This window comes from Anomaloglossus baeobatrachus, chromosome 1 (genome assembly GCF_048569485.1).
Source record: "Anomaloglossus baeobatrachus isolate aAnoBae1 chromosome 1, aAnoBae1.hap1, whole genome shotgun sequence".
NCBI lineage: Eukaryota > Metazoa > Chordata > Amphibia > Anura > Aromobatidae > Anomaloglossus > Anomaloglossus baeobatrachus.
This window is the reverse complement of record NC_134353.1, coordinates 142,431,096-142,448,454: the sequence shown is the minus strand read 5'-3', so window position 1 is coordinate 142,448,454 and position 17,359 is coordinate 142,431,096. Positions and strand designations below refer to the sequence as shown.

General features: G+C 46.9%; 1 protein-coding gene across 3 annotated transcripts in view; it reads left to right on the top strand.

The window, feature by feature from the left end:
- FGL1 (fibrinogen like 1) overlaps positions 1-17,359 on the top strand; it is a 212,908-nt gene that overhangs the window by 129,200 nt on the left and 66,349 nt on the right. For all 3 annotated transcript variants that reach the window (XM_075347102.1, XM_075347103.1, XM_075347101.1), the window contains exon 4: positions 107-266. In XM_075347102.1, coding sequence (XP_075203217.1) covers positions 107-266 — 160 coding nt within the window. The remainder of the gene's footprint in view (positions 1-106; positions 267-17,359) is intronic.

Here is a 17,359-nt window from a genome sequence, read left to right as displayed (position 1 = left end):
TTAAAAAGCCAAGCGTGTGAATAATTTTGCAAAACACTGTAGGGTGTATGAGAACTTTTAGGGTAATTTATTTTAAATTATTGTGTGGTTTTTGCCTTTTCTACAGATTGTGGAGAGATTTACAATGATGGACATAAACTAAGTGGATTCTATAAAATTAAACCCCTGCAAAGCAATACCTCATTTTCTGCATTTTGTGACATGTCTGAGGGAGGTGGATGGACAGTCTTTCAGAGACGCTCTGATGGAAGTCAGAACTTTTATAGGTATCTATTTAATTTTTATTTATTTTATCTATTTTTTATTTGAACTTCTATATATCTAAAACATATAATATGTGATATAATATTGAAATAAATATAAAATGAAAACAATTTTTTTTTACTAGATGAATGATGTCAATTAAAAAGAATATCATACTGCCAATTAAAAAAAAACATCTAAAAAGTCTTTTCCTATTAAAGAAATGTTACCAGTAATCGTTTTTTCTGCCCATCCGTTAAGCTGTACCCAGATTTGGTAGCAAAAACCTGGTAACAGATTCCCTTTCATGGCAGAAAGTGCCAAGACATCGGGAGAGTCCAGGAAGAAAGACATGTATCATCGAGCTTCGTCAACCTCGGTGATGTGAGCCTGGAAGTAAGCTCCAGCATGTTAAATGCTAATTTGGTTAATAGGACATGACAGGGCCTAGCAGTTAGAGACATGGGTGGCAATGTCTACTCACATATCCCCACCCTGTATTGTGGTACTTCACGTAAAATGGAGACTTGTAGTCTAAGCGGTACTTTACACGCTGTGACATCGCTGTCGATATATCGGTGGGGTCACGTCGTTATTGACGCACATCCGGCGCCGGTAGCGATATCGCAGCGTGTAACACAAATGAGCGACGATCAACGAGCGCATAAACATGCAAAATCGTTGCTCGTTGACATGTCGTTCATTTCCATAATATCGGCACTGCTGCAGGTACGATGTTGTTTGTCGTTCCTGCGGCAGCACACATCGCTATGTGTGACGCCGCTGGAACGACAAACATCTCTTTACCTCCGTCCACCGGAAAAGGAGGAAAGAAGGAGGTGGGCGGCATGTTCCGGCCGCTCATCTCCTCCCCTCCTTTTCTATTGGGCGTCGGTTCAGTGACGCTGCTGTGACGTCGCTGTGACGCTGAACGAACCGCCCCCTTAGAAAGGAGGCGGTTCGCCGGTCACAGCGACATCGCAGAGCAGGTATGTGCGTGTGACGCTGCTGTAGCAATAATGTTCGCTACGGCAGCGATCACCACATATTGGCCGTACGACGGGGGCGGGTGCTATCGCGCTCGACATCGCCAGCAAATGCTAGCGATGTCGCAGTGTGTAAAGTACCCCTTAGTCTGTGACTATGGGTGTGTGGCGCCCCTGAATATATCAGGGTGCCACAGAGTACTGCAATCCTGAACCAGGGTGCAGGGCCTACCCCCCATGGTTCCAGGTTCCCAACAACGGTGTCACTAACATCCGCACACACTACAAATCCTAACCACACATCACACCATGACCTGTACAGACACACCAGTGGGTTGGTCAAGTTGGAGCAGGGCCGCCCACCTAGGGGTCTGGCAGACTGGTGGGAGGAGAGACAGAGTTGTTGAGTAGTAGCCCTCAAAGAGTGAGGAGCTGTGGAGTTGGAGCTCCCAGGGAGGCGACAGGTTGGGTCGCAGACGGTGGTCCGGGACCACAGGAGTCGGGGACCGGTATCAGGAACACTGGACAGCAGTGTAACGGACGCAGTCTAGGAGGACTGTTGGCAGCAGAAAGCCCAACTACCTTACCGGTACCGAGTACGGCAGGGTACAGGACCCTAGATCAGGGAAGAGCTTCAGGTGCCTTGATAATTTACCTGTGGAGGATAATCTCTTTATGAACTTTCCCCAAGAGCTCAGAGATTGAAGGCATCAGCACAACGGGGGGATAGGGTTCTCCAAAGCACACAACTCACTAAAATCCCAAGTGCTAGCCATTAAGAGCACAGCTGCCATACACTCGGGAAGCGGGGCACCAAAAGCTTCGAGCCGAGGGGCCACAAAGGTCAATCAATTTGTTCACGGAGGCAAGGCTCCAGACTTACCAAGTGACACCGGTGGGAGTGGGACCTGGACGGGCTACCCCTGCAGAGACTGCGGTACCCAGAGACTTTGGTTTACCATCTGTGTGAGTGTCTGCTTATTCCACCTAATCCAGCACCAAGACTACCACAGTGAGTAACCTGATCCCTGCACCTTGCTTTCCCAAAGGCTATGCCACCCGATCACCATACCTCCTTCCGCCACCATCCGGGACCATCCCTACCTGCGGAGGGACTGACACCTTGCTGCCCCCACACCATCAGCCCTGGTACCCCTATCAGCAGCGGCGGTACTCCCCTTACCGCAACCCGCAGGTGGCATTACGAACATTTATCCCCTATAAATACCCCCTTTACATTCGAGTGGCCGCAAGCCCCCGGGTCCGGAGACCCTCAAGCCACAGTAATCCCGGATTCGAGCAGTTCAACTGCTGCAGGGGCAGCACAGGTGAAGATTTGCAAACCTTGATCAGGGTACTCCTGTTAAAGAGTCGGCCACTATCCTGACCGGGCAGACCTCGCAGTACCTATGAACTGTTTATTTTATTTTTCTGTTGTTTACTTTATACCTGGAAAAAGGGCATTTATGTTTATCCTGTGGTGCAGTTTATGAAGATGGAATAAACCAGCCAACATTTAAACAGAAATGGTTCCTGTGTCTACCTCAACACGCACCCAAGTGAACTGTAATCCCACACTGGGGAAAAATATGTAAAAACATGTATTTTATGCAGCATTTTTCCTGCCAGCACATCCCCTTTCCTGGGACACTGTGACACATCCTGATCTTTTCCTGGGATAATATGTCTCATCCTGTTCCTCTTCTTGGTATAATCTGCCCCATCCTGGTCCCCTTCATCGGATAATGTCCCACATTCTCGGCTTCTTCATGTGATAATGTGCCGAATCCTGTCCCTCTTCCTGTTATAATGTCCCCCATTCTGTGCCTTTTCTAGTAAAAGTGTCACATACTGGTCTCCTTCCTGGGATAATGTCTCCCCACCGTGGCTCCTTCTTGGTATAATGTGCCCCATCAATGTCACCATCCTGGTATAATGTGCCCCATCAATGTCACCTTCCTGGTATAATGTGCTCCATCCTAGGGCAATGTTCCTGTTTTCCTCTAACACATTAAAAAAGCAATTCTACTCACCTTTCTCCTCTCCCACGCCATGTGGCGTCCACTTCTACAGCTGGTGCAGGAATCGGCAGCTGATGACGCTGTGCAAGAGATGGCATGCACTGCAGTCATGGGAATACCGACTTCAGCTGCCATCCTCTGATTGAACGGCGTCGCTATTCAGGGAGCCGGCCGTTTCCCTGGGCTGTAATACATGTCAGCTGCATTTGCATCTGAGGATACACATCCAGCGGAAATTATTGGCAAGCACGCTCCATGTATGGGCACCGGCGGTAAATCCGCCCCTGTGTGTATTGTGATATAGTGTGTAATGTACTGCAAGACAAGATATGGTTTCCAAACTGTAGGGTAAGAAAAAGTTATGTGTTGGGACTAGCCCACAGTAGGAGGAGTTAACCTATAGGGAAAGCGACTGTTTCCTTCTAGAATGTGAGTTGGGTTCAATCTGTGATAGTAATGGACAAATAGTTTGAATGTCGCTAAGTACAATGCAATGGGTAATCTGTGGCAGGAGGAGAAAGGGGAGCAGAGATTGCGTGATCCTGAATTTGCTCTGCACAACTGAAATGACCTGGAAATGATGTGCCCGTTATTTCGTATATAATGTTGATAAGGAAAAATGATTAAGAAATGTTTTAGTGTTTAAAATGAACTGGTGATCTCTTTGATGGTTTCCTTGGTCCTGGCCATCAAAAGCCATCAGCAGCATGTGGCCTTCACAGGCCAAAGGCCCACAGTACACAAGTCCACACACCCAGCTGTGACGCCCAGGGAAGGGGGTACTCGGTCCCGGGCGGTTGCAAATGGAAATGTCACTCTGGTGGTCGTTGCCCGATCCCGTGCCCTGGGGCTTCTCTTGTAAAAGGGGAATTATTTAAAATAGGGATGAAAGTTAGTGTACATGACGCCACCTGCGGGTTGCGGTTAAGGGTGTAGAATCGCCGCTGCTGAATGTGGGTACCCAGCACGTCCGCACACCTCTCTGTGTGCCACTGTTCTCTTTTGTCCCCTCCACCAGGCTAGCTAATCCCAGGACTCGTTCCTACCTCTAGGCGACAATCCCCTTACTTGATTAACCCTTTAGTCCTGGTGTGGAGTGGAGAACTAGGATTTTGGTTGTGCTTTGGTGGTATCGGCACTGGTACTCCAGGTCCCAGAAGGTAGGTCCTGCATCCCCAAGAGGATGCAGTTCCTTGTAGTGCCCTGAGTGGCTCAGGGGCGCTACACAGCCAGGACCATGTTTTTTATGTAGCATGCTGAGGCATCAAAAAACAACACCTCGCCCACGACTACCTCTCTGTGTGTCACTCTACATATTACCCACAGACATGTAGTTGGGATTAAAGGATCCTGTCACCAGGTTTTAGCTATCTAATCTGAGATCATCATAATGTAAGGGCAGAGACTCTGATACCAGTGATGTATCGCTTATGATCTGCTTAGTGAAGTTTTTACAAAAATCATTATTTTATCAGCAGGAGATTATCACTATATGACTACATGGACAGCTGCCAGGTAGTGCACCCACCACTGATTGGCAGCAGCTTTCTGCCTATGCATAGTGTACACAGAAAGCTGCCAATCACTGGTCTGAGAGACGTAATACCCGAACTCAGCATTCAGAAATAACCCCAACTGATACTAGAATCAGTATTGGAGGTTCCTCTTTTTTAAGTTGGGAATGTGGGTGGGGGGGTCTATTTTAATGCTTGTTTTCTTTTAAATTAACAGCCTAGTACAAAGAGCACAGAATGAATTATCATAGTCTATTTGCTTTAAAAATTGACAGCGGCTTCAGAGGTTGGATTCCTAAAAATCACAATGTTGCTGCATATTCTAGATTTAGGGAAACATTTTGAAATATATTGCAAAAGGAACATGTGAAATAAACCTTAAACCCATTGTACAGAAAATATAAACTTCTGAAGCCAAATGTAGTTACATGAAGTGTTTAAAGTGAATCTGTGAGCAGTTTTGATCTTAATATTTTGATTTTAGTATCTCTATATGAGTGAGAGGAAAACAGACAAAATCAAGTTTGATTTACATGTCATTATCATATACAAGTCAAGTTCATCAACCAGAATAGTATCATTGTTAAAACCACTAACAGATTCTTTTAAAGGGAACCTGATAGCTGAAACATGCTGCCCAATCCATGGCCAGTGTGTATCAGCCACTGGCTGTATTATCCCAGTCAGGTATGTTTAACTCTGAAACGTTGCGGCGTTTCAGAGAAAAACATACTTTGAAGGCTGCCTGGGATGAGCCACACTGTAGAATAGTCAAACAGGAGCGTTACAGCGGCTTATGCCTATTGTGCGCACATAAGAGACTTGTCACTCGAGCGAAGTGGATAGGTAGATGCTGCCGAGGACCTGCTTGTCTATCTATTCTAAAATATGGCTTGGTCCTTGGCAGCCTTTCAGATATGTTTGACTCTGAAACGCCCCAACGTACCTGGCTGAGATTATACAGCCAGTGGCTGATACCCTCTTTCCCCAAAAATTAGACCTACCACTAAAATAAGCCCTAGTAGGATTTTAGGGACTTTTTTGAGTATGATTAAAATAAAAGCCCTTCTCCACAAATAAGCCCTAACTGCGGTTCCATAAGAAAGTGTCTAGTCAGCTAAAAAAGTTAAAGCATAAAGGAGGACTAATTAATGAAAGCAGACACTCCCAATTGAAGCAGACTCCACCAAAAGAAAGCAGATCCCACCCCAAAAAAAACGCACTCACCAGACCCCAAACGATTACAGTTGGCAAGTGCCAATGGTGGATGGGTTCTCACACAGAGATCTGCATTGCTGTCATGTCCAGGGCCGGCGTCAGCACCCGGCATACCCGGGCAAATGCCGGGGCCCTGGAGAGCCGGGGGGGCCCACTCGGCCTCGTCAGCTCTGGTGCACCTTGGCCGGGGCCCACTCTCCTTAGTTCTGCGGTCCCCGGGCCGAGTTCCGGGGACCGCAGTCCTCGGCAGGAATCTGCGGCGCCGTCTCTTTAAGGCGCGCAGACTTCCTGGTTTGAACTTCATCTGTGGGCGGAGCTACAGACCGGCATCCTGCTCAGTCCCACAGATGAGAGTTGCAGTACCAGCCAGCGACCCCCAGCACAGCGTGTCCCTCCGGCGCTGTGTGGGCCCCTTCTCCTCCGTGACCTGAGCGGTATGTGCCCTCCCCAACCCCGATTTATGCCCCCCCCCCCGGAGCCGCGCGTGTCTGTCTCTGTATGTATATAGCAGAGCTAGGTGTGTATGTATATAGCAGAGCTAGGTGTGTATGTATATAGCAGAGCTAGGTGTGTATGTATATAGCAGAGCTAGGTGTGTATGTATGTATATAGCAGAGCTAGGTGTGTATGTATGTATATAGCAGAGCTAGGTGTGTATGTATGTATATAGCAGAGCTAGGTGTGTATGTATGTGGCAGAGCTATGTGTGTATGTAGCAGAGTTATGTGTGTATGTATATAGCAGAGCTAGGTGTGTGTGTATGTATATAGCAGAGCTAGGTGTGTATGTATGTATATAGCAGAGCTAGGTGTGTATGTATGTATATAGCAGAGCTAGGTGTGTATGTATGTATATAGCAGAGCTAGGTGTGTATGTATGTATATAGCAGAGCTAGGTGTGTATGTATATAGCAGAGCTAGGTGTGTATGTATGTGGCAGAGCTATGTGTGTATGTAGCAGAGTTATGTGTGTATGTATATAGCAGAGCTATGTGTGTATGTATATAGCAGAGCTAGGTGTGTATGTATATAGCAGAGCTAGGTGTGTATGTATATAGCAGAGCTAGGTGTGTATGTATATAGCAGAGCTAAGTGTGTATGTATATAGCAGAGCTATGTGTGTATGTATGTAGCAGAGCTATGTGTGTATTTATGTAGCAGAGCTATGTGTGTATGTATGTGGCAGAGCTAGGTGTGTATGTATATAGCAGAGCTAGGTATGTATGTATGTATATAGCAGAGCTATGTGTGTATGTATATAGCAGAGCTAGGTGTGTATGTATATAGCAGAGCTATGTGTGTATGTATGTAGCAGAGCTATGTGTGTATTTATGTAGCAGAGCTATGTGTGTATGTATGTGGCAGAGCTATGTGTGTATGTAGCAGAGTTATGTGTGTATGTATGTAGCAGAGCTATGTGTGTATGTATGTGGCAGAGCTATGTGTGTATGTAGCAGAGTTATGTGTGTATGTATATAGCAGAGCTAGGTGTGTATGTATATAGCAGAGCTAGGTGTGTATGTAGCAGAGCTATGTGTGTATGTATATAGCAGAGCTAGGTGTGTATGTATATAGCAGAGCTATGTGTGTATGTATATAGCAGAGCTATGTGTGTATGTATATAGCAGAGCTATGTGTGTATGTATGTAGCAGAGCTATGTGTGTATTTATGTAGCAGAGCTATGTGTGTATGTATGTGGCAGAGCTAGGTGTGTATGTATATAGCAGAGCTAGGTGTGTATGTATGTATATAGCAGAGCTATGTGTGTATGTATATAGCAGAGCTAGGTGTGTATGTATATAGCAGAGCTATGTGTGTATGTATGTAGCAGAGCTATGTGTGTATTTATGTAGCAGAGCTATGTGTGTATGTATGTGGCAGAGCTATGTGTGTATGTAGCAGAGTTATGTGTGTATGTATGTAGCAGAGCTATGTGTGTATGTATGTGGCAGAGCTATGTGTGTATGTAGCAGAGTTATGTGTGTATGTATATAGCAGAGCTAGGTGTGTATGTATATAGCAGAGCTATGTGTGTATGTAGCAGAGCTATGTGTGTATGTATATAGCAGAGCTAGGTGTGTATGTATATAGCAGAGCTATGTGTGTATGTATATAGCAGAGCTATGTGTGTATGTATATAGCAGAGCTAGGTGTGTATGTATGTATATAGCAGAGCTATGTGTGTATGTATGTAGCAGAGCTATGTGTGTATGTAGCAGAGCTATGTGTGTATGTAGCAGAGCTATGTGTGTATGTATGTAGCAGAGCTATGTGTGTATGTATGTAGCAGAGCTATGTGTGTATGTATATAGCAGACAGCAGAGCTATGTGTGTATGTATATAGCAGAGCTATGTGTGTATGTATGTAGCAGAGCTATGTGTGTATGTATATAGCAGAGCTAGGTGTGTATGTATATAGCAGAGCTATGTGTGTATGTATGTAGCAGAGCTATGTGTGTATGTATATAGCAGAGCTAGGTGTGTATGTATATAGCAGAGCTATGTGTGTATATATGTAGCAGAGCTATGTGTGTATGTATATAGCAGAGCTAAGTGTGTATGTATATAGCAGAGCTAGGTGTGTATGTATATAGCAGAGCTAGGTGTGTATGTATATAGCAGAGCTAGGTGTGTATGTATGTATATAGCAGAGCTATGTGTGTATGTATGTAGCAGAGCTATGTGTTTATTTATGTAGCAGAGCTATGTGTGTATGTATGTGGCAGAGCTATGTGTGTATGTAGCAGAGTTATGTGTGTATGTATATAGCAGAGCTAGGTGTGTATGTATATAGCAGAGCTAGGTGTGTATGTATATAGCAGAGCTAGGTGTGTATGTATATAGCAGAGCTAGGTATGTATGTATATAGCAGAGCTAGGTGTGTATGTATCTAGCAGAGCTAGGTGTGTATGTATATAGCAGAGCTAGGTGTGTATGTATGTATATAGCAGAGCTAGGTGTGTATGTATGTATATAGCAGAGCTAGGTGTGTATGTATGTGGCAGAGCTATGTGTGTATGTAGCAGAGTTATGTGTGTATGTATATAGCAGAGCTAGGTGTGTATGTATATAGCAGAGCTAGGTGTGTATGTATATAGCAGAGCTAAGTGTGTATGTATATAGCAGAGCTAGGTGTGTATGTATATAGCAGAGCTAGGTGTGTATGTATATAGCAGAGCTAGGTGTGTATGTATATAGCAGAGCTAGGTGTGTATGTATGTATATAGCAGAGCTATGTGTGTATGTATGTAGCAGAGCTATGTGTGTATTTATGTAGCAGAGCTATGTGTGTATGTATGTGGCAGAGCTATGTGTGTATGTAGCAGAGTTATGTGTGTATGTATATAGCAGAGCTAGGTGTGTATGTATATAGCAGAGCTATGTGTGTATGTATGTGGCAGAGCTATGTGTGTATGTATATAGCAGAGCTATGTGTGTATGTATATAGCAGAGCTATGTGTGTATGTATATAGCAGAGCTATGTGTGTATGTATATAGCAGCGCTGTGTCTGTATGTATATAGCAGAGCTAGGTGTGTATGTATATAGCAGAGCTATGTGTGTATGTATATAGCAGAGCTATGTGTGTATGTATATAGCAGAGCTATGTGTGTATGTATATAGCAGAGCTATGTGTGTATGTATATAGCAGAGCTATGTGTGTATGTATATAGCAGAGCTATGTGTGTATGTATATAGCAGAGCTAGGTGTGTATGTATATAGCAGAGCTAGGTGTGTATGTATATAGCAGAGCTAGGTGTGTATGTATATAGCAGAGCTATGTGTGTATGTATATAGCAGAGCTAGGTGTGTATGTATATAGCAGAGCTAGGTGTGTATGTATATAGCAGAGCTAGGTGTGTATGTATATAGCAGAGCTATGTGTGTATGTATGTGGCAGAGCTATGTGTGTATGTAGCAGAGCTATGTGTGTATGTATATATCAGAGCTATGTGTGTATATAGCAGAGCTATGTGTGTATGTATATAGCAGAGCTATGTGTGTATGTATATAGCAGAGCTAGGTGTGTATGTATATAGCAGAGCTAGGTGTGTATGTATATAGCAGAGCTAGGTGTGTATGTATATAGCAGAGCTATGTGTGTATGTATGTGGCAGAGCTATGTGTGTATGTAGCAGAGCTATGTGTGTATGTATATAGCAGAGCTAGGTGTGTATGTATATAGCAGAGCTAGGTGTGTATGTATATAGCAGAGCTATGTGTGTATGTATATAGCAGAGCTATGTGTGTATGTAGCAGAGCTATGTGTGTATGTATATAGCAGAGCTATGTGTGTATGTATATAGCAGAGCTATGTGTGTATTTATGTAGCAGAGCTATGTGTGTATGTATATAGCAGAGCTATGTGTGTATGTATATAGCAGAGCTATGTGTGTATGTATATAGCAGAGCTATGTGTGTATGTATATAGCAGAGCTATGTGTGTATGTATGTAGCAGAGCTATGTGTGTATGTATATAGCAGAGCTATGTGTGTATGTATATAGCAGAGCTATGTGTGTATGTATATAGCAGAGCTATGTGTGTATGTATGTGGCAGAGCTATGTGTGTATGTATATAGCAGAGCTATGTGTGTATGTATATAGCAGAGCTATGTGTGTATGTATATAGCAGAGCTATGTGTGTATGTATATAGCAGAGCTATGTGTGTATGTATATAGCAGAGCTATGTGTGTATGTATATAGCAGAGCTAGGTGTGTATGTATATAGCAGAGCTAGGTGTGTATGTATATAGCAGAGCTAGGTGTGTATGTATATAGCAGAGCTATGTGTGTATGTATGTGGCAGAGCTATGTGTGTATGTAGCAGAGCTATGTGTGTATGTATGTAGCAGAGCTATGTGTGTATGTAGCAGAGCTATGTGTGTATGTATATAGCAGAGCTAGGTGTGTATGTATATAGCAGAGCTAGGTGTGTATGTATATAGCAGAGCTATGTGTGTATGTATGTGGCAGAGCTATGTGTGTATGTAGCAGAGCTATGTGTGTATGTATATAGCAGAGCTAGGTGTGTATGTATATAGCAGAGCTAGGTGTGTATGTATATAGCAGAGCTATGTGTGTATGTATATAGCAGAGCTATGTGTGTATGTAGCAGAGCTATGTGTGTATGTACATAGCAGAGCTATGTGTGTATGTATATAGCAGAGCTATGTGTGTATGTATATAGCAGAGCTATGTGTGTATGTATATAGCAGAGCTATGTGTGTATGTATATAGCAGAGCTAGGTGTGTATGTATATAGCAGAGCTAGGTGTGTATGTATATAGCAGAGCTAGGTGTGTATGTATATAGCAGAGCTATGTGTGTATGTATGTGGCAGAGCTATGTGTGTATGTAGCAGAGCTATGTGTGTATGTATATATCAGAGCTATGTGTGTATGTATATAGCAGAGCTATGTGTGTATGTATGTAGCAGAGCTATGTGTGTATGTAGCAGAGCTATGTGTGTATGTATATAGCAGAGCTATGTGTGTATGTATATAGCAGAGCTATGTGTGTATGTATATAGCAGAGCTATGTGTGTATGTATATAGCAGAGCTAGGTGTGTATGTATATAGCAGAGCTAGGTGTGTATGTATATAGCAGAGCTAGGTGTGTATGTATATAGCAGAGCTATGTGTGTATGTATGTGGCAGAGCTATGTGTGTATGTAGCAGAGCTATGTGTGTATGTATATATCAGAGCTATGTGTGTATGTATATAGCAGAGCTATGTGTGTATGTATGTAGCAGAGCTATGTGTGTATGTAGCAGAGCTATGTGTGTATGTATATAGCAGAGCTAGGTGTGTATGTATATAGCAGAGCTAGGTGTGTATGTATATAGCAGAGCTATGTGTGTATGTATGTGGCAGAGCTATGTGTGTATGTAGCAGAGCTATGTGTGTATGTATATAGCAGAGTTAGGTGTGTATGTATATAGCAGAGCTAGGTGTGTATGTATATAGCAGAGCTATGTGTGTATGTATATAGCAGAGCTATGTGTGTATGTAGCAGAGCTATGTGTGTATGTATATAGCAGAGCTATGTGTGTATGTATATAGCAGAGCTATGTGTGTATTTATGTAGCAGAGCTATGTGTGTATGTATATAGCAGAGCTATGTGTGTATGTATATAGCAGAGCTATGTGTGTATGTATATAGCAGAGCTATGTGTGTATGTATATAGCAGAGCTATGTGTGTATGTGTGGCGCCCCTGACCTGGTCAGGCGCCACAGAGTATTGCACCCATGCGGGAGCAATGCTTCCAGGTAATCTCCAAAGGCCAGGATGAGGTGCACACACAAACATATAGTGACCAGGCCTCCCACATCACCAGAGGGGACCCTTGGGTAGCCAGAAGGGGTTAACTTTCAATTCCCAGCTAGGGGTGTGTTCAGGGGCTGGTTGCTAGGAAGCAGGGCAGAGAGAGAGAGAGGAAGTGAGGGGTCGAGAGGAAGAAGTTGAAGTGTATGGAGGGGGAGCAGAGAAGCTCCCGTGCAGACAGGTCCTGAGGAGTGCTGTAGCTGAAAGCGGAGGAGAACGGAGTACTGTGGGTCGGCCTGAAGAGCATCCAGAGAAAGAGGGGTGGCTGAGTACGGAGATCCCGGTATCCGAGCACACAAGGGGAACTAGGTCCCCAGTACAGGCAGCAGATCATCCAGAGCTGCTTAACCTACAGGTTGGGGGGGTACTTCATGCCCTCACCACGACTACACAGAGCTTGAGCCAAGCAGCACACCAGGCCCATAAGGGGACAGGGCCAGAAGCCATCCCACCAAGGCCACGCTGCCGGCAGACGAGCCAGAGAGAGGGGAGCAGGGTGGTAACAGCTTCCCTGGAGGGGTCCTACCACGCTTCAAGCAAAGGATCCTCCTAAAACAGAAAGAGTGCAAGGAAGGCGAGTGGACAGCTACCCTCAGAACGGCCTCCTGGAATTCCTGGTTCCACCTGGTTATCACAGTGTCGCCCGGGCATCTCACCGTGACCTCCAAACAGTGAGTAAACACGTTAAAAGACTTCTTGGACTGTGTTTGAGTCATTCTGCGACTTGTGGTACTACAAACTCACACCGGGCCCTGGGGCTTGCCTCACTCTCAGGAGGCTACTATATCCGACTGCACCCACCATCAGCCCCAGGCGTCCCCTAACCTGCAGTGGCGGTCCCCACTGACCGCAATACTGAGAGTGGCGTCACGATCAAAACTGAAGATTCCCTACCTGTGACCAGCACCAGCTACGTGGAGTCCCTGAAGGTATGCACCGATACAACACCTGTGGGGCTTCACATCTTCTGGCGTCACGAACAGGATAAGGACTAGACCTGTTCAGACAGGTGACCGTGTGCCTCAGAGGTCCGACCGCAAAAATTGAACCGCCGCCATATTGCCATCTTCAAAAGCGCGCGCTGCAGCCCGCGCGAGGGAGAAGAGCACCGCCCACGAAGAGGTGTGGCCGCCCCAGAATCCCCACAATTCAGAGAGCGTTCTGACCCAGGAAGTGGAAAGGGAGCGCGCAGATTTCTGAAGAAAAATGGACGCTGCAGGAGGTAATGCCCCTGGTCAGGGCGACGCAGCCCAAGCGATGCCAGCCCCTGTCGCGCTGGACGCCGCAGCGCCTGGTGCCGGTGCCGCGGTCGCAGCTGCGCCGGCCGAGGTCGCCCCCATAATGCCAGTGTCCTTGTTGTATGCCCCAGGGGCGCAATGGCTGCCTCAATACGCCGGTAAAATAGACACGCTGACCGGGTTTAAGAAAAAGATCAACACCCTGCTAGACATGCACGCGATGACTGGTAAACAGAGGGCCGCTGTGGTGCTGGGACAATTGACTGGAGCAGCAGAATTGGAAGCTGAGTCCTGGGCCAATGATGACCGGAGCTCTGTTGAGACCATCTTTGCCAAACTAGCAGCTGCTTTTGAACACCGCACGGAGGGAGAGCTGAGAACGGACTTCTATCACTGCCGTCAGAAGCCCCAAGATAGTATAAGAGACTATGCCCTCAGGCTGCAGGCGGCACTACGGGCTCTCAAGCTGGTGGACCCTGTCAGTGACCAGGAAGGAAACCGGATGATGAAGGAACAATTCCTGCGGGGCCTGCGCTCTCCTGAGGATGGGAAGCAGATGAAGCTGTGGTCCCTAGAACACCCCGACGTGGACTTTGCCATTCTGAAAGACCGGGCAGTGAAAGCACTCCAACCCCCTGTGGACACAGACCCTGCCAGTTCCACGGCTGCAGGAGCGGAATCCTCCACGCAGGCCCTGATGACTGCAAAAGGACTCAACGCGCCAGCAGAGACCATAAGTACGCTATCCTCCCAAGTGCAGCAGCTCACTAAGGACGTCGCACAAATCCTGAAAGCAATGCAGTTGCCCTCAGAGACCAAAGTCCCTCATCAGATCCTGCTAGCCGACAACCCAGAGGACGTCCCTTGGATGCGGAGGAGAAGGGGTCCCCCAACTCGAGGCAGGAGCAGTGATCGCTATGACTCAGCTGGACAACCCATCTGTCGTCGTTGCCAGAAGGCAGGTCACTATGCAAGGGCCTGTCCTTTAAACGAGTCAAACCTGGGGCCGAGGGCCAGTCCTCAGGATTAAGAAGATCAGGCCCAAGTCGCTGCTGTGATCAGTACGTGGGTGGACGTCCTGTCCTGTCCATCGTCTTGGACGGGATCCCTACCCCGGCATTATTGGACACCGGCTCTCAGGTCACCACGATCCCGCATGTCCTTTATCGGAGGTTTTGGTCGGACGACGATCTCCGACCACCGGACCCCTCCCTCACCATCTATGCTGCCAACGGACAACCTATAGACCAGATCGGGGTCAAAGAGGTAACCATAAAGGTGGGAAGGCAGGAAATGAAGGGACAAGGACTGATTGTTGTGGACACTGATGTTAGAGAAAGGAACCCGCAAATGATTTTAGGCACTAATGTCATAGAAAATTGCCTAGGGGAAGTGTTGTTGTTGCTTCACCAGATTGTTGAAGGTGCTGACGGCAGGTCGCAAAGAGCCTTGCAAAAGGAGATCCGAATCATTCTGAGGAAGCAACAGGTAAAACAGACTGGCGGTGAGATTGGTAGTGTACGGGTGATGGATGCTAACCCCATTGTGATACCCCCACGGAGTGAAATGATGATGTGGTGTAGAGCAGCGGTAGGTCTCAGAGGACAAGATTACCAGGCTGTACTAGAGCCCACTCATTCAGACCACTGGCCCACGATTCTGACAGCCAGGGGGGTAGTTGATGTACACAAGGGACGAGTGCCTGTACGAGTGTTGAACTGTGGGGAGGAGGAAGCCAGACTACCAAGGTACGCTACCATAGCCAAACTGTTTACATGCTCAGATGACGCCATAACACCTGTAGGTCCCCTGACACAAGCTGACTCAAAAGAGGGCGAGACCTCCCAAAAGCAGTTAGAGGATTGGTGCCAGAAACTACACGTGGGGACTGACTCTACACCCGACTACCAGAAACATGGGGTTTACAGGGTCGTGCAGGAATACGAGCAGGTCTTTAGTAAGAACCCACTAGACTTTGGTAGGATCAAAGGGGTGCAACATCACATACCCACAGGCAGTCATCCTCCCATTAGGGAAAGACATAGGCCTATTCCACCAGCCCATTACCAGCGCACAAAGGACATGCTGAAGGACATGAAGGAGGCAGGAGTCATAAGGGACAGTTGCAGCCCCTGGGCAGCTCCCCTGGTCCTGGTAAGAAAGAAGGATGGCACGATGAGGATGTGTGTGGATTACAGACGGATAAATCAGATAACACACAAGGATGCCTACCCTTTGCCAAGGATAGAGGAATCCCTCGCTGCCTTGAAAGCCTCTAACTACTTTTCTACCCTAGACCTTACTAGTGGCTACTGGCAAGTATCTGTAGCAGAAGAAGATCGGGAGAAGACGGCCTTCACCACCCCAATGGGCCTCTGTGAGTTCAACAGCATGCCATTTGGACTCTGCAATGCCCCCGGGACCTTCCAGAGGCTTATGGAATGCTGCCTAGGGCACCTCAACTTTGAAACCGTCCTGCTCTACCTGGATGATGTCATCGTGTACTCCAAGACCTATGAGGACCACCTGAAACACCTGGCTGAAGTCTTTGAAGCACTATCCCGATATGGAATGAAGCTGAAACCATCCAAGTGCCATCTACTGAAGCCAAGGGTCCAGTACCTAGGTCACGTGGTCAGTGCAGAAGGAGTAGCACCGGACCCAGAGAAGGTCACAGTCATCCAGGAATGGCCCACACCTACTACCGTCCGGGAGGTACGTCAGTTCCTTGGCTTGGTGGGCTACTACAGAAGGTTCATCAAGGGCTACACGAAAATGGCGGCGCCTTTGCAAGAGCTCCTGGTAGGCCACCCAAAGAAGAGAGGAAAGATCTCCGGCCCGCCATTTCACTGGGGAGAAGCAGAAGAACACTCCTTCAGACAAATGAAAGGGGCCTTGACGGGTGAAGAGATCCTAGCCTACCCTGACTACGGTCTGCCATTCGTACTGTACACAGATGCCAGTAATGTGGGACTGGGAGCAGTGCTTTCACAGGTGCAGGGAGGCAAAGAGCGTGTGATTGCTTACGCCAGCAGGAAGCTCAGGCCTACCGAAAGAAACCCAGAGAATTATAGCTCATTCAAGCTAGAGTCCCTGGCCATGGTATGGGCTATCACAGAGCGGTTCAAGCACTACTTGGCAGCCACCAAATTCACTGTCTTCACGGACAACAACCCCCTGACCCACTTGGATACTGCTAAATTGGGTGCCATGGAGCAGCGTTGGGTAGCCCGACTGGCGAATTATGACTTTACTGTCAAGTATCGAGCTGGCCGCAAGAACGGCAACGCAGATGCTCTGTCCAGGATGCCTCACCTAGCAGACGAGGGTGAAGATGAAGATGATCTGGAAGAGATTGAGCTGCCAGCGTTCCATCGCCATGGAGCAAAACAGTGTCGGCAGTCGCGTGCCAACCGCCAAGAGGTGACCCTGAACCCACTACCTCATTACAACTGGAAGGAGACCCAGGAAAATGATCCAGCGGTGGGCTTGGTAAAGAAACTGATCAGCCAGCCTGGCGCCAGCCTTGACAAAGGAGCCCCACCTGAGGCACAGTACCTATGGAAGGAGAGGGGTCGATTATTCATCTATCAAGACAAACTTTACAGGAGCATCATTGACCCGAGGACGCATGAGAAGGTGTGGCAAGTGATTGTACCACAGAAGGATACGAGGATGGTGCTAGAAGCCTATCACAATGGTGCAGGCCACTTTGGTTGGAAGAAACTGGAGGCCCTACTTAAAGTAAGATTCTACTGGGTGGGCATGAGATCTGCCCTAGAGAAGTGGTGTCGAAACTGCGGGCCTTG